Source organism: Poecilia formosa, unplaced genomic scaffold (assembly GCF_000485575.1).
Source record: "Poecilia formosa unplaced genomic scaffold, Poecilia_formosa-5.1.2 Scaffold128, whole genome shotgun sequence".
NCBI classification, from domain to species: Eukaryota; Metazoa; Chordata; class Actinopteri; order Cyprinodontiformes; family Poeciliidae; genus Poecilia; species Poecilia formosa.
The window spans coordinates 22,519-44,485 of record NW_006800067.1 but is presented as its reverse complement, the minus strand read 5'-3'; the positions used below and the strand labels follow the sequence as shown (position 1 = coordinate 44,485).

The 21,967-nt window shown below is 43.4% G+C and overlaps 2 protein-coding genes across 3 annotated transcripts in view; both read left to right on the top strand.

The window, feature by feature from the left end:
- LOC103144499 (serine/threonine-protein phosphatase 2A 55 kDa regulatory subunit B beta isoform) overlaps positions 1-16,483 on the top strand; it is a 49,966-nt gene extending 33,483 nt beyond the window's left edge. For both annotated transcript variants that reach the window (XM_007561514.2, XM_007561516.2), the window contains exons 2-10: positions 3,236-3,333; positions 4,645-4,810; positions 5,652-5,764; positions 8,281-8,458; positions 8,679-8,843; positions 11,767-11,936; positions 12,480-12,571; positions 12,660-12,783; positions 14,622-16,483. In XM_007561514.2, coding sequence (XP_007561576.1) covers positions 3,236-3,333; positions 4,645-4,810; positions 5,652-5,764; positions 8,281-8,458; positions 8,679-8,843; positions 11,767-11,936; positions 12,480-12,571; positions 12,660-12,783; positions 14,622-14,777 — 1,262 coding nt within the window. In that variant the 3' untranslated portion in view covers positions 14,778-16,483. The remainder of the gene's footprint in view (positions 1-3,235; positions 3,334-4,644; positions 4,811-5,651; positions 5,765-8,280; positions 8,459-8,678; positions 8,844-11,766; positions 11,937-12,479; positions 12,572-12,659; positions 12,784-14,621) is intronic.
- An 892-nt stretch (positions 16,484-17,375) lies between these two features.
- On the top strand, positions 17,376-19,499 carry LOC103144498 (probable G-protein coupled receptor 151). The gene has a single exon (XM_007561513.2). It carries the CDS (start codon positions 17,665-17,667, stop codon positions 18,991-18,993), a length of 1,329 nt encoding a protein of 442 aa, XP_007561575.1. The 5' UTR covers positions 17,376-17,664; the 3' UTR covers positions 18,994-19,499.
- Positions 19,500-21,967: the final 2,468 nt, after the last annotated feature.

Genomic DNA, 21,967 nt, shown 5'->3' with positions numbered 1-21,967 from the left:
GTGTGTGTGTGTGTGTGTGTGTGTGTGTGTGTGTGTGTGTGTGTGTGCAAGTGTGTGGAAGTGTAAGAGAAATGGAGACCGTGTGTAAGTACGCATTTGATCAAATCAACCTCCTGGATGCTGATTTCTCCCGTCCATCTCGATCCCGCCGACCCTCCTGATAGGGGAAGTCTTTCTCTACCATCCCGACCGCAATCCTTGTGTTTCCCTAAGAAGAAAATTCAATTTTTGCCAATTTAAACCAAATTCCATCAGTGTCTCAGGCTGGATAGATTAATTTCCCTCATGTGGAGTCATTTGCATGCAGAAAAACTCATCTATCTGCAACGCTGCCGCGAGTTTCCGCCTCGCTGCCAGGGAAATGATTGAAGGACGTACCCGTGTGTAAACTGGTTAAATGGCATCCATCAATTACTGTTTCCTCGCAGTGGGCTAATGTGATGATGATGAGCTAGACGAGAGACAGTGAAGAGGGACCAAGGAAAAACAACAACAAAAAAAAAAGATAGAAGTATGTAGAACTACACTGAAATATGCATTAATTTTTTTTAAAAAAGGCATTTTTTTTATTGGGAGGAAGAATGCTTTGAGAAGTTATGGTGTCAAAAAGACAAACTCCCCCTTGCCCCTCCATTTTTAGTAAAATACCAGAGAATGTCTCCTGGTGGCCAGAGTTTTCTTATGCTGCTTGAAGGATGGATTAACTTACATATTGCTGCACACTGCAGGCCAGCAAACTGAAAGTAGTTTTCCATGTGTATCCTGCACATTAATGTGGCCATTTGGAAATATGTCCCAGTGTGCATGGGTGTATTTGAGATTCTCATGGTGTGACAATCTGGAGTAATAACATCATGACTTCATTTTATACGCAGAAAACCTTTAAAGAAAAACATGTAAGAATCAATTCATTGCTAATTCTTGTTACGTAAACAAAAAAAATCGACTTTTGTTTGTCTAACATGCTGGCTGCTCATCACACTGTCTGCTAATGTAGCAACGTTGCATTCAGCCGCTGAACAGAAATCCCACTCAACACTAACCAGCTGTTAAGTTTCATACACTCTTTCGTGGAAGCAAATGTCTCCAAAAGAGCTGAAGTCATTTTTCTTGTGATTGAGGAGAAAGTCCAGTTGTGGCAAACGGGAAGGTGGAGGAGGGCAACACTTTATTAATCCCAATCCAGCCACAGACAGCTCCAGTCCCTCCAGCAGTGGTTTAGGCACGTCAGTGAAAGTGCTATAAACCTGCAGCATGACAGAAAATCTCGTAAAGCATCGAATAACTTGATATTAAAATGTTCCGTGGCTAGTTTTGTTATGCAATCAGAGAAATACCTTGTAATTCTGACAAAATCCATTTGCCTGAGCTCTTCAGGGTGAATCCAGTTTTATACCAAATAAATAAATAAATAAATAAATAAATAAATCTTATCTTCTTTTTGTGCTCCATGTTCATCACCATCACATCACGTCAGGAAGCAATAATTGATGAATGTCGGTTAGCTGGTTCCTGAAAGCGTGTAGGCTTCAATCATTTCTGTGGTCTCTTTCAGTATTTTAACATTTTGGCAGGTTTGAATTCATAACCGTTTCAATTTTTAAGCTAACTGCTTCAGGCCTGACTATGATTGTTACGCTACGACAAGCTCTACTTCTGTGAAGCTGCTGACTACAGATGCTGCCCGATAGCCTTACTTACTAACTAGCTCATATCAGATTTTTATATGTCTGTTACTCTGTCAAGATCATAATGGCAAAAGTTTTTGAATATTTTAAGTAAAAAAAATACTACCATACGGCTACCATAGCAAGAAAAATGATTGCAGTTTTAAAACTGTAAATTAGTCTGGTGGCAGTGAGAACTGTTGTCTAAAACGATCAAGATTACACAATGCGACTATTTATTTCACTTCTTTAACTTTAGTCCAGTCTGTAATTAGGTCAGAATTTGTCTGCCGTGTAAAAGGCTCAGTAGTGTCTCTAATCAAATATGCTCAGCCTCCTCCTCATGGCATTATCAACACGGGATCATGAGGATCCCTCTGGCTTCGTCTGCGAAAGTCTCTCTCTTTCCCTCTCTTTTCCTGTCTCTCTACCAATTAACGGAAACGAGGAGGGCTCGTACACGCTCACGCGTTGGTACAAAAGCCCTCAACACTTCCAGTCGTTTTCAGCATGCAGAGATGAGCCCGACTACAGGGACTCTATTGTCTGAAGCCGTGTGCTGCAGCGAGTCGCCCTCGCTCCCCCAGACACGCAGGCAGCTTTTTCACTCCATTGCAGCACTTTCCTCTTTCTCTGTGTGTCTGCTGAATTACAGCTAGCATCAGCAACTAAGTCTGAGAGCTATTGGCACAGACACACTCGCGTACGCTCCGCCGCTAGTGATGGAAACGGTCGCCATGGAAACATCCCTCCTCTCGCTCTCGCTCTTGCTCTCTCTCTCTCTCCGCGCTCGGCGCTCCACCAGCAGCAGGTCCACAGAGGGCGAGGGGAGGGGGTGCGAAACAACAAACGCTCTCATTTTCCGTCTAATATCATTGTTACTGCTAAACCGAAGGGCTACCTCGACTGTAGTGTGTGTGTGTGTGTGGGTGTGTGTGTGTGTGTGTGTGACGACTTGTGTGTGTGTGTGTGTGTGTGTATTTCAGAGAGAAAGACACAGACACAATGCTTTGCCTTTTTAGCCTGGGGCTGTGTAATAATTACAGTCACTATTAGCCTCTGCCTAAATCCAGGCAGCTGTATGTCAGCGAGGAGGAGAGGAGATGTTACCTCTAGGGTAAGGTGTCTGTTATTTACTTTTTGGGAAAAACTGCAGGTATGCAAAAGCACACAGGCATCTGAAACGGCATCAGCTACTGGGCAGTGTGGAGTCCCAGGCAGTTGTAGTGACAAGAGCAAAAAGCACGACTACAGTTAAAAAAAGCAAAGAAATGACAGATTGTTTCACTTTAGCCAGACAAGAGCCTGAATTGTCAAGCGGTGACTCACGCACTGGTTTCTCCTAACCTATTTTCCACCAAACTGGGTTTCTGTGCCAAATAGTCCTTTGTGGGTTGGTCATAAGAATCCCCTTCTCCCAATTTTCTCCTGAAATGTATTCTAGAAATCCCTCTTCTAGATCTCCCCCGTAGGCCTTTTTTTTCTCCTCTCTCTCTCTCTGCATGTCTGGTTGCTCCTGTCCACGCTGACATTTCCTCCCTCGCTCTGCTCTGCTTCCTGTGTTCCAGCTGACATTATCTCAACGGTGGAGTTTAACTCGACGGGGGAGCTGTTGGCCACCGGGGATAAAGGAGGAAGAGTGGTTGTCTTCCAGAGGGAGCAGGAGGTAGGAAATGCCAACAATTCAATGCTAATTGTGCTGCCCTTTTCTGCTGAAAGCGTTTGACAGACTCGTAACGATTTAGCTGGATTGTTTGTTTTTGGTTTGGTGTTCAAATATGAAAAGAAACACTTTGCTGTTTGTCAGGGGATGCAGCCGTCTCTGCACTTCTTAGCACTTATTGAAAAGAGTATAAAAAAAGATTTAGTAGCATAGCAGGAGTAGCTTAATCTAATACCACAATTAGTTAGATTGAGCTTTAATTGTCTATTTGACTACTCATTTTCTCATGATGGAGCATTTTCAGTTCGTGGAGTGTGTGTAGTAACCATGAACACACCAAATCCAACCTTTCACACACAGGAACTACTTAACTTTACGTATTTTCACGTTCCTTAAAAAAACAAACAAACAAAAAAAACAACCTAGATGGACCCTTTTGATTTAGCTGAAACATCTGTTTATCCCACATAAATGGACTCTTGGTCGTCTTACCGACCGCTTTACACTAAAACCTGGTTCACAAAACCTTGTCAACACAAAACATGCACTATACACCGAAATACAGCTCAGAGGTGTGAAAGGATGTAGCAGCTATTATCACTGAGTCATCCAAGCTAAGAAACTAGAATCCATGTTTCCTGCTGATTGACTGAGGCCACGCATTTTTCCAAGTCTGCATCTGATTGGCTCATCTGGCCCTTGTGACGACTCTGTTCCCTTCGAAGCTGCTGAGTTTCTGGACTCGCAAAGGGAAAAACAGAGTATATACTCTAGTATTTTGATTTTCCTCCAACGAACAGACTTCATCGCCCTGGTAACTGGTTTTAGGTGTCGCTCAGTTCCAAATCCAAAGTGGGGGTTCCCACTTTGGATTCAACTCATGTAGAATCTTAACACCTAGATTCTACATGAGTTGAGCTATAAAAGGGGAGATGGGGAACCGGACACATCCAAAAGTTTAATTAGTTCTGTGAGTGAACGAATACCTGATTTTGGACCACACAGTAAGACCTTCAGATCCTCCAGGAGCGATGGTTCTGGTGTGGGAAGTTGAGAAAGGTGGTTCAGAAACTCAGAATTAACGATTGGACTAATTATTTATGTAGAGTTCAAATTAGATGTTTAAATTCTTAACCATAATGTCATCAGCTCCATTTCAAGTCAAGATGCAATATTTATGTCTGTGATGGTAGGACAGGAAAGGATTTTCCAGGCTTGCTCTGTTTTCTCCACATCCAATTCTGAAATATCGGGTCAAATTTTTGCTCCAGCGATGCGTCACGTCAATTGATCCTCCTTCATCTTCCTCCACAGAGTAAGACGCAACCCCATCGCCGAGGGGAGTACAACGTTTACAGCACATTCCAGAGTCACGAGCCCGAATTCGACTACCTGAAGAGTTTGGAGATCGAGGAGAAGATCAACAAGATCAAATGGTTGCCTCAGCAGAATGCAGCGTACTTCCTGCTCTCCACCAACGGTCAGTTCAAGTCTCTCTCTGCCAGGTCTAAGAGGGCGTTCTGTAGTCGTTTGCCAAATTGTGTTCATTTAAATGCTAACTCTGCGGGATTCATTTAAAAGCTGGTGTAAACTGAGATGTTGATATCAAACAGAAATGCCTGTTTCGGTTATCTGCGAGGCTGCTGCACTTGGCTGAGCAGGTGCCACCAGCAGAAGAGTTTCAAATTAAGGACTTCATGCATGGCTGCTGCTGCAGAAACGCACACACACACACACACACACGCATACACACGCACCCCAATGAAAGCACACGCGCTCACCAGCTCATACAGACATGAAACACAGAGACGTCTTGCAGATTGCGGGGTTCATGCATGGCTGCTACAGGAGTCCTAGCGGTGGCTGGAGCAGATGGTGGAGGGTCCTGTGGCGATGGCCTCGATGCTCTGACACCAACGTACGCAGTGGAAATTAAAAGAGGGAAAAAACAGCCTGACTGCTGCCGCCATCCACTTCAGTAGACCGAGAAGATGAGATGTAACTGGTGTTTACGTGAAGTAAGATTGAAAAGCACCCAGATGGCTTCCTCAGAGGGGGTGTATCACGGTGCAGCAGTGAAATGAAGTCAACTCGTAGATGGATATCGGTGATAGAATGCACACACACAGTCACACACACACACGAGCCGCCATTCATCATCTTCGCTGGCTGCTGCCCAGCTACGTGCCAGATTGGCTGCCCTACTCCCCCTTCCTCCACCCTCCGCCCCGCAAACAAGTTGGAGGGGAGGTTTGCTGTTGTGAGCCTCAGTCTGAACGTATTCTGTCTTTATTTACTTATTGTATTGTTTCCACCCCCAGACAAGACCGTGAAGCTGTGGAAGATAAGCGAACGGGACAAGCGTCCGGAAGGATACAACCTGAAGGATGAGGACGGACGGTTCCGGGACCCGTCCACCATCACCACGCTGCGGGTGAGAGGTCGCAGGAAGCTGTCGGGGGGGCGAGGGCCCCATCCGCGTCGGAAGTCTGTCGCTTTTTGTGTCCGGCCGGCGTAAAATTTTACACACAGATAAAAAGAAGTAACTCTGACAAAGACTGAAGGAGTTTGTCCAAAATCCCTCTTGTGTAAATTATCATAGACAACACATTTCCACGCTATAGAAGATTTGATCAACATCTGTACTAAAGGAAAACAATCCCATCCTCAGTGTAATCTCTACTGAAACAAAAAAAAGCACAAGTTAAATGCTTGAAAGCAGCAATCACCCAACTTCTACTTCTAAAAGAAATTTTAATGATGATACAAGAAATTATGAGACATGATTTCACTCCTTCCTAAAAAAAAAACCCGGTAACACTTTAATTGAAGGGGTTTATGTGTAATGAATGCATGGTCATTCCTGTTAACATTCGGTAAATAATGACACTTTTAATACAAAGTTGTACCAAGTCTTGCATCAAACGTCCATTAAAAGTGTAATGTTATGTTTATGACAGCATCATGTCGGTCCTTATGCACAGCCCTTCAAACAAAGTGTCACCGAAACTCCTTTTTCTCATACATCGCAGTTGTAAAATATGTGATGTAAAGAAAAATGTGACTGAATTCAAAACAGCTAATTGAGATAATTAGGATAAAGTTTGTAATGGTGATAATCAAGGTTGTGAACGTTTTGAGCTGCACTGAGCAACTGGAGAGGAGACAAAAAATTCTTAAACTTTGCAGAAAGCATGAGAGTGGACGTCGGTTCAGCTTTTAGTTGTAAACATTGAATTCTCAAAGGTGCAGCACTTGTAGGCCTTTGAGTTCATGTACATGGAGTGTTGTCGCCAAGGTTTCCTTTACCTCACTAAGTATATCTGCAGTTAAATAATCCAGGAGGCACGCTTGGCTATTCCTGGACATTACGAGAACATTGCAGTTTAGCTTCACTGCAGCTTGGTTTGGATTAGGAACGCATCGTGTTTCGCATTTCAATGCAGTGACAGGACACTTTTTTTTTTTTTCCTTTTCCTGACTTTCTACGCAGTGAGTCACACTTTACCAAAACGTCTGATATCATTCAGACACTTGCATATTGTACTGGGATAGTGTTACTCACGGTATGAGTCAGGTGGGAATACCGTTGCTTTGACATATAATATCAGATTATCACGTTGGATTTGAGTCGTTTTAAGCTACGTTTGGCAGGAGAACTTGAGAGCGACCCATCGCCCTCTCGATTGTTTTTATCGCTCCGCCAACCAGTTTCACTTTTCACACAAGCCGACTGTGAGCGCGTGGCACGACGGCCTGTCTGCCATCGCAGATTAGTGCTGAGTTTAGCATGTCTGTCCCTCCTTTGTCTGGCTGACCGGGGGGGGGACGGGCCGCTTGACTGTGGCAATCCTGTTTAGATGCTGCGAAATCCGGGCTGGAGTGGGAAGCTGAGCGAGAGGGAGGGCGTTTCCCTACGTGGAGGCGTTTTGATAAGAGGTCATTTAAATATAACACGTGTTTCAGAGTATTTTTTATTTAAACAAAAAAAAATCAGGATATTCTGTTTAGAGAAAATCTGCCGAGGCAGGTTGAGGACCGTTGACGGCCCGTGTTCCGGGTTAATGAGGTGCATGTCTCTCTGGACAGCCAGTGAAAGACATGGAAGGGAAGTGACACCCGTGGAGATACAGCGGCCCGCTGAGCTGCCGTGTCTTTCAATCAGCGCCAGCAGCGGAAAAAAAAAAAAAAAAAAACAATCGGGGAAGAAGCGTCCGATTTGTTCTCCTGGCTCCCTCCCCTCTTCCCTGTCTTTGTCTGGGTTTTATCTGGCCAACGGGGGGCTGCATGCAGGCCGTTTGCTGGCCATCTTTGAAGCCCTTGCAGCTCTGTACACACTGTGTGTGTGCGCGTGTGTGTGTGTGTGTGTGTGTGTGTGTGTGTGTGTGTGTGTGTGTGTGTGTGTGTGTGTGTGTGTGTGTGCGTTGCTGTACTTGCATGTTTGGCGGTCCTAATTCTGTAGGGTTCGGTTATCATTCCTCAGCAGGGCCTTGCGATGCCCTCGGGCCCTCTCTCTCGTTTTTGCCACCTTCATCGCTTTTTTTCCTCCCCAATTTCTCTGACACAAACACACAAAACGAAGGGCAAGACAGACTTCTTCAGCAGTTAGGAGGCGTTGAGAAACTGAGGCGTGATCACTGAGTTACCCTGCAGCGTCACAATCTGCCTGAGCCAGCACTCCACACAGCCAGAGAGCTGCTCACTTCTCACCTCTGTCTCTTTACCGTTTGTGGGATAAATGGAAGATTGTCGTCGTCTCCAGCGCACAAGGCTAATCCACTCATAAATATACACATCTGAGGATGTCTCTTGGAGACAATGTTGAAATCAAACAGAATAATTCATGAATTTAACTGAACACATCAAAGATGATTCTTTTTCTTGCCGTTTTTTTCTGGTTTTCTTGATGGTTTGTTTGTTTTTGTTGTTATTTTTTGCATCCACCCCCAGGTGCCCGTGCTGCAGCCGATGGATTTGATGGTGGAGGCAACGGCCAGACGCGTCTTCAGCAACGCCCACACCTACCATATCAACTCCATCTCCGTCAACTCCGACCTGCAGACCTTCATCTCCACCGATGACCTCCGGGTGAACCTGTGGAACCTGGAGATCACCGACCGCAGCTTCAGTATCCTTTTAAAAACCCCTCTGCCTCAGCCATGCACTGCAGCACTTTTATAAATAAGCATAAAGCAGCTTATTTAAAATTTGACAGAGAACATATGACAAAACTGCCCTCTGTCCTGTACTTTAAAACTCAAGTAGTAAAATACTCCAAATTGTTGTTCCGGATAAGATTTGTGCTCATTTTTTTCCAGATGTCTTTCCTTAGCAGCTGCGTCTCTCAGACATCGTAGACATCAAGCCAGCCAACATGGAGGAGCTGACGGAGGTCATCACCTCGGCCGAGTTTCATCCTCAGCAGTGTCACACCTTCGCCTACAGCAGCAGCAAGGGCTCCATACGTCTCTGTGACATGAGGCAGGCAGCACTCTGCGACAAGCACTGCAAATGTGAGTACATGAGAAGAACAAAAACCATTAGGTGTCGCAGATTAGGACAAGGTGTGGCTAATGCATCTTAGATCTCTTATAGATTTTCTCTGACCGGATGCGCACACAGCCTGCACTGGTGTTTGTGGATACCATCAGACAGACCTCTCCTAAAACCCTTTTTTTTTTCTGTATTTCATTTTTTTTACCTTCTAATTGTCACTTTTAAATGTTCTCAAACAAGCTTGTGATTACCACCTGCTGGTAATTTTAAAACAATATATACAGCTCTGGAAAAAGAAAAATTAAAAACTGCTTAAAATGATCAGTTCCTCTAATTTTACTTTTTTTAGGTAAACGTTTGAGAATAATGAACGTTGTTCTTTTACTCTACGAAATACAGACAACATGTCTCCGAAATCCCAAGCAAAAATGTTAGTATTTATTTACAGGAAACGAGAAATGGTCAAAATAAAATAAAAAAAGGTGCAGTCCTTTCAGACCTCAGATAATGCAAAGGAAACAAGTTTACATTCATTTAGAAACAACAATACTAATGTTTTAACCTGGGAAGATTTGGTGGAATAACCATGAGGTTTAATGTTTTTTTTCCAGAGCTGGATATATCTTGTGCTATTTAGTGTATTTATTACTTTAAAATAACCTTTGAATTCTGCTAAAAAAAAAAAAAAGTATACTCAAAAATGTTTATGAATGGTTTGGTTAATGCCAGACAGAACTGGAAAATTAATTTTGATTTAGCATAAAATGACTCACAACAAGCTGAAATAAAAAATAAAAATAATAAATAATAATAATAATAATAATATGCCACAGAATGATGCATTCATTTCCCCCTGAACCGGTCTGTTTTAATGTACAAGTGACAGCCAGATGATCAATATGGCACAATTGATAAACCATCAATAAATCCTCAAGCGTGACTCCAACAACGAGCGTCCTTCTCTAAGCCTTAACATCACATGCAAACACTTGGCTCAGATGAATAATGAATACATTGACATTTACGCTGGCAAATCAATGTCATAAGAGCAATTGCATTAGTCCCTCATGGACACACCTTGTTGCTCGATAATGTCACTCATTTCCTCGGACATATTGATGAATCCACTGGACTGTGTGTTAACGTGGCCTGTTGAATATCACATGAGCATCGGAGGCTCCGCTACAAGAAAAAAAAAAAGATTCTGGAGGGTTTTTGGAGGTTTGATTGGAGACAAAATAGAAAAAAAAAAGAAGAAGAAGAGTCCTGTTGTAAGGATGGAGATATTAATGTTCACTATCTCACCGCACGAAGGTGTAAGCGAGACAAAGAAAGACACAGCTGAACAGGTCAAACACATATAGGCATTTTGTGAAAATTAAAAGGCAAACCTTCAAAATTTTAATAGAAGTTTGATTTTAAATATGAATCCAAGTTAAAATCCTCCGCTTCGTACTTCAATAACTCATGGACTGATCAGGCAAAACGTCCTGAATTCAAAGATTTTCTGCACATCTTTTAGGTTTTCGGGTGGATTGTTCCAGAGCTGAGGAACATAGAAGCCAAATACCACAACGCTGTCTCTGCACTTTGCTCCGTTCATCTCTCCAACCATCAGCTTTAGTCTTCCTGGGCGATGCATGAAAAACATGAGCTTTGTTTGCAGGTCGGAAACTTTCAGTTTGGTTATCTGACCAGGTGTTTTCTGTGTTCCCTAAAAAAAAAATATATATATACTACTCATGGTTATCCTGCTGATTGGTTCTCCCACCTGAGCTGGATATTTCTGCTGTTCCTCCAAAGTCGCTACAAGTTGCATGTATTTCTCTGGTTGCCTTCACTGGACTGCAAGTTTGCATGCAGGTGGGCTGCACTCGCATTTCTGTTGAGGTGTCAGGATAATACAGACATTATAATAAAGCATGTTTTTTAATTTGTGAAACATGACTGAATAATAAATTATAATGTTTCCCTATTAAATAAACTCACAATAATAATAATAATAATAACAGTTTTTAAGATTGGAGGTTGAAAAGTGACAAAATGTTTAAAATAAATAAATAAATAAAATTGGTGGGTATAAAGGTGCGATTTCATAAAGCAAGCAGACACGCTTGACTGCGCCCCAGAATTATTCTGCATCTCCCTCCAAACCCGTAAATCCGTGAGACTTCTGGTATCAATCAGCGCTGCAGCCGGGATGGATGGATGGGTGAGGGATGGTTAGAGGACTTAGGAAGGGATTGTCAAATGCCCCAAGGACAGAGAAAGGGGGACCAAACAAACCCTCTGCCCTCCCCCTGTTGACTCCCAGGAGACCCCATTATACACCCCTGGAGCGGGAGGGCAGGGTCACACACACACAGATGCATATATACATACACTCTTCCACTTATTCCCAAACACTCCTTCCACCGGCACACATACGCACACAGAAATCCAACGGGGCTCATATGTGGCCGGTATTTTTGACATTGATTTGTTTTTCTTATCCCTTCCTCATCCCCCTTCATTTTTTCATCTCTGACGCTGCGGCGCTAGTTAGACTCCCCACTGACACATCACAGGCTGATCCTCCAGGCCTCAGCTGAGGAGCGGGCTTGACAGCGGATGGGGGCTTTTTTTTTTTTTTTTTTAAGAGAAATAAAGATGAGATGGGGTGGGGGGGGGAAGAAAGGAAGAGCGGGGAGATGCATTGACTTGACAGCTAACGATGGAATGCCTGGCTCCCGTCCCCGGTGTGCTGGCCCGCACATGGATCAGCAGCTGCCAGAGTCAATATGAATCATAACCAATATTTGCCCACCGCGCTGACCTGCCATTATCTCCCCGAGTAATTCCGCAAAGAGATGCAGCTGCAGCCCTTCTGCGATCCAAAGCCGTGCGTTTCTCTGCAGTAAAATAACTAATTTTATTTTTTTGTCTCTCCGTCCTACGTAGACTTCGAAGAGCCAGAGGATCCGTCGATGCGTTCCTTTTTCTCGGAAATCATTTCATCCATCTCTGACGTAAAGTTCAGCCACAACGGGCGCTACCTGATGACAAGAGACTACCTCACTGTCAAGGTGTGGGACCTCCAGATGGAGAACAAACCACTCGAAACCTACCAGGTAACGTATCCGTCGTATCCGTTGTCTCCGTCGTCTCCGTCGTTGGTCTAAAAAAAAGAAAAAAGAAACCTAATCTCAGCTGGGGAAGTTAGGAAGTTCCATTTTGGCCCGGATCAAATCAAATCATATTGATCTCAAGCTAATCATTCTTGGTAATACTGTTTCACTGTCAGTCTGCCGCGCCGTAACCTTGTCATCTTCAGCGATTACCCCAGGAGGGCTTATTGAGCCAAGTATCCATTAGAGGGTAGTGTTAGTGCCGATGCGAGCCGAAGGGTGAAACCTCCCACTGTGTGGTCATCGGGGTCAGATCCACCCTGTCTGATGTAGGAAAGTAATCCTGCAGCAGGTCATGATTGATAAGGCCTTCAGGGGATTCTTCCTCCGGCTTCACCTGCTGCCTAACGTCTTAGCAGGGGTCACCAGGCCTGGAGGATTACTAAAAGTAGAGCATAAGGCACTGGAGCTTAGGGTTGTTTTTCTTTTTTGTTTTTTGTTTTATTTTACTGAAAAAGCAACGCAGTAACCGACTTTGTTTTTCAGGTTCACGACTACCTGCGGGGCAAACTTTGTTCTCTGTACGAGAACGACTGCATCTTCGACAAGTTTGAGTGCGTCTGGAACGGATCGGACAGGTGAGACATCTCAATCGGTCATGAGAGAAATGAAATCCACGCACGCGTCTTTGTAATGCTCGCCTCGCTTTCCCCCCACCCCTCTCAGCGTCATAATGACGGGCTCCTACAACAACTTCTTCCGAATGTTCGACCGGAACACCAAGCGGGACGTCACGCTGGAGGCTTCGAGAGAGAACAGCAAACCCCGAGCAATCCTGAAGCCTCGCAAGGTGCGACGCCGGACGCAATTATTTGTAGCTTCCATCAGAAACTGGCATTTTCAGATGACTAAAACTCCACTGGAAGCTCAATATTTTATTGGTCATTAAATCAATAATAACATATATCGCAATAGGCCAGTGATCAATATCAGTCGATACCACGCCTGATAGAATATTCAATATGTATAATATTCACTGAACATTCAGAGCTGAAAAGTAGGCAGAGGAAAGACTCAACCTCTCGCTAAGCTGGGTTTGTGGCATCAACTAGCATACTCTCTCTTTGGTTGCCTAGCAACAACTTGTTGAGTAACTCACGCAGCAGCAGTTCCAGGTTTCGCCTCATAACTGCTTAAAAATATAAAAAAAATAAATAAATAAAAAAAAAACAACAATGGCGTGGAGTGAAAATTGTGAATAAAGCAGGAAAGATCATGTCACCAGTTTGGCAATATTTCATAAAACACTGTTTAATAATTATTGATACCCACTGATATGAACTGCATATATCATAATGGGTTTTTCGGCCATGTTGTCCAGGCCCATGTTGTACTTATTCTTCCATCTTTCCACCATTATTGGTTTGAATTGGAACGATCAGGACTAATCTCGAGGGAAGGAGGCGAGTAAGGATGGCCAAGCCTATTAAAGTGACACTAAGTTTAGAGTTAGAGCAGGAATAAATCTGTTTCACTGTAGACAGCAGATCTCAAGCGTATTGAAATATGCTAAGTTTTTAGACCGTGACAATTTTTCCCTGTATGTTGACCTTCAATGTGACATGCAGAATATCTTATGCAATTCCAAAGAGAAAACAAACAAGTCTGCTAGGAATGGTTGTATTTAAAATAATTTTAAATACAACCTGTCGTTACCTGGTCGTACACCATTCAGGGATCTGGTGCTTTTCTCTAGCAGTCATTGGGTATCGAGGTGAGGTACCATAAAACAACACTAAGATAGACGGGACTAATAACTATGCTTCTTTTGATCCAGTTGCAGCAATTGGTCATATTTGATACACACCTAACATGGTAAATGTGATAATGTGATTATCGAAAAACCTTCCAAGTGTGCAGGTGGATTACAAAGGCAAAGGAAACAAAAAAACTGATTAAAGACAAGATGGAAACTGTTCAGGAAGTCTACAGAGTCTGACAGCAGCACTGAAGGAGCTGCAGGAAATCCTGCCATCTGCTGGTAGTGGGCTGCATGTGACAACTGGGACTTTGATTACACCAGTTCATATAGTGACCCAAACATTTTAGATGTGTGCCGGGAAGCTGGAGGTGAAAATTTAGTTCATGCAGTTATTTAGTTTTAATGGTGTGACTTTTTCCTAATAACAAGGGTTAGATAGAGAACATGAAAATAGTTTTTTTTTTTTCTTGGTTGGAAGAGACTAAAAAGACTTCCAAGACCAAATAAACTGGACTTTTTTTTTAAGTTAGGAAACTGTCTACCTTTTATTAAGACAAAATAATTATTTTGCATTTTAAATTAGAAAAATAATACTGAATTATGAGTACTTTAAATTTTGGTATTCTGGACCATGTTGCAAAAAGTTTGGACAACACCGTTGAAGAGTAATTCCAGCTTTTTCATTGCTTTTTTTTTTCAGTTGAATTGTAAAAGATGAATGCCAAAAAAAAAGTATACAATGTAAACTATTGACATTATTCAAGTTGTCCACCCCTGCTTCAACAATATATAGAGAATTTATCTAGCATTCGATTGATCTGGAGTGGTTAAAAAACTAAAATAAAATGAAAAATGCAATCCAAAAGCTGCTCCAGATGTGAGATGCTGTATGTGTAAAAACGCCTGACTGTCCCTCTGCCCTCCAGGTGTGTGTAGGTGGGAAACGTCGCAAGGATGAGATCAGCGTAGACAGCCTGGACTTCAGCAAGAAGATCCTCCACACGACGTGGCATCCACATGAGAATATCATCGCCGTGGCAGCCACCAACAACCTCTACATCTTCCAGGACAAAGTGAACTAAAAAAAAAAAAGACAGTCTGCCCCAAATTATGAAACCTCCCAGGACCCAAACATAATGTGAGGGGCTGCTGTCTTAAATCCCCCCCCCACCCCACCCCAAAAAAACCTCCAACTCTACTTTAAGAGAGTCATTTGTCCAGACACTGATGTGAAAAAGTGAACAGTGAAACAGACACAATTCGAGGAAAAGGCTTCATTCCAAGAAAATGACTCCTAATTTAATTTATTCAGCCATGCGGACAACAGGAGGATCAAATCCCGTGCGTTTATGCAACACGAAGGACCGCTGCATGAATAATGTTATGTAGCAGCCCTCTGGACCCTGAAGAAACAGGTGGATAGGGGAGCGATGCATTTTCAAACAGAGCACAGAGACAGATAGCCAGCTCACGTGACGATGGCTCTTCTTCATGTAGCGTCGGGGCCTGATCCCCCCAACAACTCCCTCGACGTTTCAGCCCGCTCGAGCTGCAGCGCATGCGATGAACCCTGCGGCCTCCGTCTGAGGTCGAGCACGGGACAACGCAAAAGGAAGAAGAAGAAGAAGAGACTGTTAATAATGCCTAACCCTCGCCCAGAAAATGCACGCAGCACGGTCAGTCTCACCGGTTCCCCGTCTCCTAGCCGAGACGTCTGTAGTCTGCGACGCGAATGAAGCCCTTCCGGCGCGAGTCGATGGTTTTGTTTAAAGCCGTTCGTTTCGTCCTTCTCTCGGTTGGTGAGTCTGTGTAGAAGCTGTGGTGCCTTCTTTTGGTATGTGGGGCTTCGATGTAATTGGGTGTGGGAGGGAGGGTAAGGGACTGTGTGAATGTTTTAAATTAAATGTTAACTTAGGGTGTTTTTGTTTTTTCGTTTCTTTTCTTTCCCCCTCTCTTTCTTTACCAATGAAAATGAAAGTAAGAACAAAAAGGCTTCACTAAGATCGCAAATGGACAAAGTTTTGCAAGTGATAACAAGGAGGAGAAGACGCTGTGTTTTGTACAGAGGAACCGCCGTGTGTTGGATGTTCGCGATTGCTCAGAGAAACGATAAAGCCACAACTTTTTTCAGTTTTTGGGATTGTTATTTAAAAAAAATAATAAAACTGAACTCTTTGCTACATGTTGCCCTGTTTGGATAGCGCTGAAATTGATTTGTAGGCAAAATTATCACAAAAATGTTCAGCTTTATGATTTAATATGACCTTAAAGTAGACCATTTGGGCGTCACAGTGCCACACTAGCTTCTTTTGCATGTGCTGGATGTGAATCTGTTGAAAACGGCAGATCATATGAGGCACTGCGCCATGAATGTTTTTTTTTATGTTGTTTTTATTTTTTCTCCCCAAAAGATGTCAGCTAAAATCACTTTTGTATGAGATCGTTCCGATACTTGTGCATGTTTGTCCTCTGGGTTGAAGATGTGGGCAACGACGGACAGCAGCAGGTCGTCTCGCAGTAATCGGCTCGGATCCTTCTCCGGTTTCGGTGCAAAATGGTCAGAAGCGATTGTGGACTCTGTAAAATCAGGGAATATTTGTGTATGAGTCTGTTTAACGGTGATATCTTCTAAACTGCCCCTCCTTTGTGACACTTCTAATTGAAACAAACCAACTTTTATAGCTCAGAATGTATCGAAATGCATTGAATTACCATGCAGTCTTTATGCTTACTGGACTTACTTTGAATAAAAAAAAATAAAAAAAAGAATAAAGATTTGCAAGCTGAACGCCTGTTAGTGTGGACTCTAATCTGTAAACATCTGTTCAATCAAAGATCACAGCTGTGCCGGCTAGGGGTTGACTAAGATCAGCCTCTGATGTAAGGTCTCCCTCTAGTGGAGAAAGAGTGGTAAAGGGATTTTGGCTTCTCTTAGTGCAATCATTTCTGTAAAATGTTAGCACAAACTTGTGTGACTTTTATGAGAGGGAAGGAAAATTTTACATGGTTTTAAACATTTTTATAAAATATCTGCTGACTTAATTTAACTCTCCCCCGCCTCCCTGAAACAATACCTTAGAGAACCAACTGTTGAATTTGTAGCTGCAAGTCTACAGTCTAATTTTTGCAAAAATGTCATAAAATATCCCATTCTAGTGCATTATTATGCTTTTTAATTTAAACCATTCCACTGTAGCTCTGGCTGCAGTAAATCATGAGGGCGCACTAAAGCGAGGAGGCATTGCTTTATGACCTGACTGTTTTGGACTTCCTTTATGTCTGTGCTTTGTTGCTTGCTTTGAGGTTTTCACATAACTCCTGGGTTTATATTGGAATTACATCCGACACCAGCAGAATAAGGTAACGGACTGGATGCAAATTCATGCTTTTTTTAAATGTATTTCAGCTTCCATTTGATAGCTCTGCACTCCTGTGTGTTGATGTACCACAACTACAACAGGTTATAGTTGTAATGTGACAAGGTGTGAAGAAGACCAGAGGTAATGAATATATTTTATGTATGTCTAATGCTGGCCTATGTTTTATTTAGTGGTTTAGTGTTCTTAAACATACTGCTTTTGTGCAAAACATCTAAACTTTAGGCATCATTATCACTTTGCTTGGCCTTTTTTTCCCCCTCCCTAATTGGCCCCATGTGGGTGTAGTCTGCATGCTTCTAGCCAGCTTGGGACGACAGCTGTCAATCAAGCAGCATCTTTATAACTCGCCGCAGGGGCTGCATCTCTAGGTCTAAGGATAAAGCCGGGCGCACGCAAGAGCTCCACTCTTAACTCCTGACTGCCAGCTATTGACTTGTCTGATGTGATCTTTTCATCAGCCTTTGATCTCAATCCATTTCCGTCTTTACATCGCTTCTTTTTTTTTTTCCTCTCAGGAAATTTTTCACCTCTTCTGGCTATCTCTGAATACTTTTTTTTCTCTTATCAGATCATCAACTCTTTGAGATCTATGGATAAGCTCGTTGGAAACAACGTGACTACGGAGAACAGCTCCTTGAACAAGTGGACGCTCGGTGAACCAGGCTTGTTCCACCATCGGGACCCCAGCGAACTCCGGGTCTTGGTGCCAGCCATCCTGGGAGTCATCTGTGTTTTAGGTGTGGCTTGTAATCTCACCGCAATGGTCATCCTGTTCTCGAACGCCCACCGGGGCAAGCTGTCCCTCATCAACTCGCTCATCTTCAACCTGATGTTCGCCGACGGGCTGGTGCTGATGTTCACTGTCCCTTTCAGGGCTGCCTCCTACTCCAGGGCGAACTGGAGCCTGGGCTGGGTGGTGTGCAAGACGGCCGACTGGTTCCTCCAGTCCTGCATGGTGGCGAAGAGCCTCACAGTGGCTTTCATGGCAAAAGCCTGCAGCCGATACGTGTCAAACCCCACCAGGCAGGTGAGCATCCACCTGGGCTCCATCCTGGTGGTGCTCTTCTTCATCTGGCTGTCTGCCTGCTCCGTCACCATTCCACTGTGGCTGTTTGCGAAGCTGCAGAGAGAGGTCCGTGGGCTCGTGTGTGTGCTAATGTTTCCTCCTGAAGCTAAGGAGTTCATGTCCGTGTACGTCAAAGCGTACCCCTTAGGGGTCTACTGTGCGCCTCTCAGCGTTGCCCTGATGTACGTCTGGAAGGCTTACGGACACTGCCAACGTCGCTCCAGTAAGTCTCAGAACCTGCGCACGCAGATCCGATCCAGGAGGCTCACCCTGATGCTCTTCAGCCTGACCTTGGCCATGGCTATCCTGTGGCTTCCTCAGTGGGTGGTATGGCTTTGGGAGAGGCATCTTGCAGAGAAGGAAACTGAAGGAGCTCAGCCACTGACTTCCTCTCCTCCCCTTTTCCTCGCCCTCTCTGCTCAGCTTCTCACCTTCTCTCTGTCGTTGGTGAACCCTCTGATTGTACTCTTCCTCTCGGAGGAATTCAGAGAGAGTTACCGGGGGCTGTGGAGGCGCCTCACCCTGCGCAAGCAGCCTCCACCAAAGCCAAAGCCCGGACCCCACAACCCTACCTCTCTCCAGTCCCCTTGCCCCAGACCGGAGACGTCAGGACAGCTCCCTGGAGAGAGAGGGATCCATTTCAGCTCCAGCCAGGAAACCAGCGACAAGGCTCAACCTCCGCCGGACCAAGGCAAACCTGGCGGGGAAAAAGAGGCGGACAGGGTGAGCCTTAAAGACGGGGTTGTCTTGCCTGACGTGGAGCAGTTCTGGCAGGACAGGGAGACCGGCTCGCACACGGATGAAAACGATCCGGTGCCGTGGGAGAACCAGGCCCAAGAAGAGAAAAAATAATAACCAGCCAGTCGCCAACGCACCTCTACCGACTGCTGCAATGTGAATGACTGATGTTCTGTCTTCTGTGTGTGCAATATTGTTCGAAGGTAAGACGTGCAGTCAGAGCGAGTGAGACCCACAAATAGAACAGCGTCATCTGCATATGTGATAACCTTTTGCAGTTTGTGAGGTAATTATTAGTGCCTGTAAATTAAAACTTTATGATAGGACAAAATAATTTATACAAACTTTCTTTCCACATGGAGTCTGTACCAAAAGGAATAAAAAAATCAAAAAGCAGCCGGCTTGAAGTGTTTGCAAATAATTTCGACCTCTACTTAAAGGCTCACGTGTAAAATTCTTACTTTAACGAACTAAATATTTAAATGTGCATTTGTCGTTTTTATGATGATTAGAAAGTGGTTTGCATGCCGCCGTTGACGTGACAGTAATTGGCCTCGGATTTATTCGCAACGTGTCTCTAAATGGAAACTTGTTTTCAATAAATACGCTGTGAAAATGTGGCCTGAGTGTAGGCTTTTGTTTGGATTTCATGCTGGTCATTCAAAAGTGTCCACACACACAGGTTCAATAGAGTCTTTGTGAGATTGATTCCTGCCGACATTTAATCTGTGAGTATTTTTCGCAGGGAAATCCTTTACAATTACCAGGGGTTCTAATTAAAGCGCTTGTCTGAGCTCAGACGTAGCATCCGGTATAAAACGACCTGTCTATGGTTTATATAGGCATAATTAAGAATATCTTTTTTTGTTGTTTGTTTTGTCTACAACAGTATATTCATACTTTGAATCATTTAGCTCTAAAAACCGATCTCAGTTACCTAACAACTCCTGTTTTCTTACTCCCTTCCTATCTGACATTTCCCCCCTCATTGATTATTTATGCTGACCTTTTATTGCCAGAGGCAACTCACTCAATCAGAGCAACGCTTAACTGTATAACCCATCATCAGTCCCTGGGGTTCCCGCCTTCCCATAAACACTGAAGGTGGAAGAAAATGGTGCACAGGCAGAACATTTAGCTCCAGCCAGAAAAAAAAATAAATAACCTTTTTCCCATCAGCTGTAGATGAGAAATAAAAGTGTTGTTGCTGTTTGTTTAAAGGCAAAACCCAATATGGTGGTTGTCCCCAAGCTGTCTTGTTTACACCTCTGGCCCTGGCATTTACCCTGTGAAATGAGCCAGTAAGTCTGTAGTTGTGGGATTTTATCCAATTTCAGCAGAGAGCCTCGGAGCTAGGATTCACTGAGCCCCAAAAAGTACAAATTAAATCTGCGTTTCAGGCTTTGACCCGAGCAGCAAAAGCTGAAGCTCCAACACCATCACTGATCATTTTTGTGAGGTTTGTCCAAATGAGGCAGTGTGCATTGTGGTCGAGCAGCTCTAGTTTGGCCTAATTTCTTGTTGTTCGTCCAGATGGAACTTTGAACTCTGCACTTGAGTTTGAATTTTGTTTTCAGGAAGAAGACGTTTTCTTGAGGAAGCCCTTGCAAACATGCATATTCATTGATTTGCGGTCGTCGCGAAGATGCTAAACGAGCACGTAACCTACAACTACATGTTCTAGATCTGTAAGGACATCAGTTCTTGGAAAGACTGCCACTTGTTTGTAATATTTTATTGTTAGCAATCAGTCTCAATGACAATTCTGAAATTGCACTGCAAACTTTCCAAAGTTGAGGTATTTCTGTCAGGTCATTGCTGATGTTTTACCGCCTTTTTTTTTGAAACCCTTTCTCCTCCACGCAGAGTTTAATGCATTACGTCAAACTCAGAAACCTTTCTGACCCTAATTTCGTCCCTCATTTTGAGGAATCAATCAGCGCCAGGTTCAGCCAAGCAGCAGAAGTAATTTCTAATCCTTTTGTCACTCAGACACAGTTTGAAATGTTTTCTTCATTCAGTATAATGCAGAGCTCCACCAGACCAATAAGGATACTACTACTCTGCAAACCTGCAGATATGGGAGCAGTAGCATTATAGAGTTCAGTCACTGAAAAAAACACAAAATTTTACCAAGTAATTTTAATACAGTTTCTCGTGCAAACATCTTAGTATTCTTGAAATAAAACAAAACTAACATACAAGTAACTTATCAGCAATAAGAGCTTATTTTAAGTAAATAATTCCTTAATATATATATTAAGGAATTATTTAGATGAAAAAGTTCCGGTTCTATTGGCTGATTATTTCACTTATAACAAGACATTTTTCCCATGTTATAAGTGAAATAATCTGTCAGTGGAACTAGTAGTTTTTCACCAATATTAAGAAAATATTGGCTCAAAACAAGATACTATCTTGCTTAGAAATCAGTTGTGTTTTACTTCAGTCCTAAGATATTTTCACCAGAAACCAGACCAAAAGTACTTTTTTGTTTTGTGTTTTTACAACTACAGGTGAGCACTCCTTTAATTTCTTCACATTCTGAAAAGCAGTGTTTAGTTCTGGACTCACAAAGTGTTTTTGGAAGCGGGCCCAAAAAAGTTACACTGAAGGTCTCACCTGACCAGATTGTTTTTCCTCATATTAGCTGCTCCCCTTCCAGGTTTGGGATAAACTTTAGACAGACCTTTTAACACGGACAGTAGTTGTCCTCCTAACTGAGCTGTGGATCTCTGCAGCTCCTCCAAAGTTGCTGTGGATCTCTGTGGCTGCAGGGCACGTTTGCTTCCATTTATTTATGTTTGTCCACCATAAAAAATCTCAACACATTGAAGATGCTTTTGTTTTTAGTTGTAACAGAGATTCAAGGAGCATACATAGGATGAACTTTACACGTTTATATCCGAGGTGGCGCACACATTGACCATTGAGGACTGAAAGCTTAGCAGAAAGCTGGCGCTAAAACACTTGTAGGATAATCAACGTTGCAAGCAAGAAAAACAAGCCCAGCCTAATTGGGTCATTGCACGAGGCAGGGGGGCTTTCAGCAGGTGAGATTCTCCCTTTGCCGCGTCTCCAACCTGCT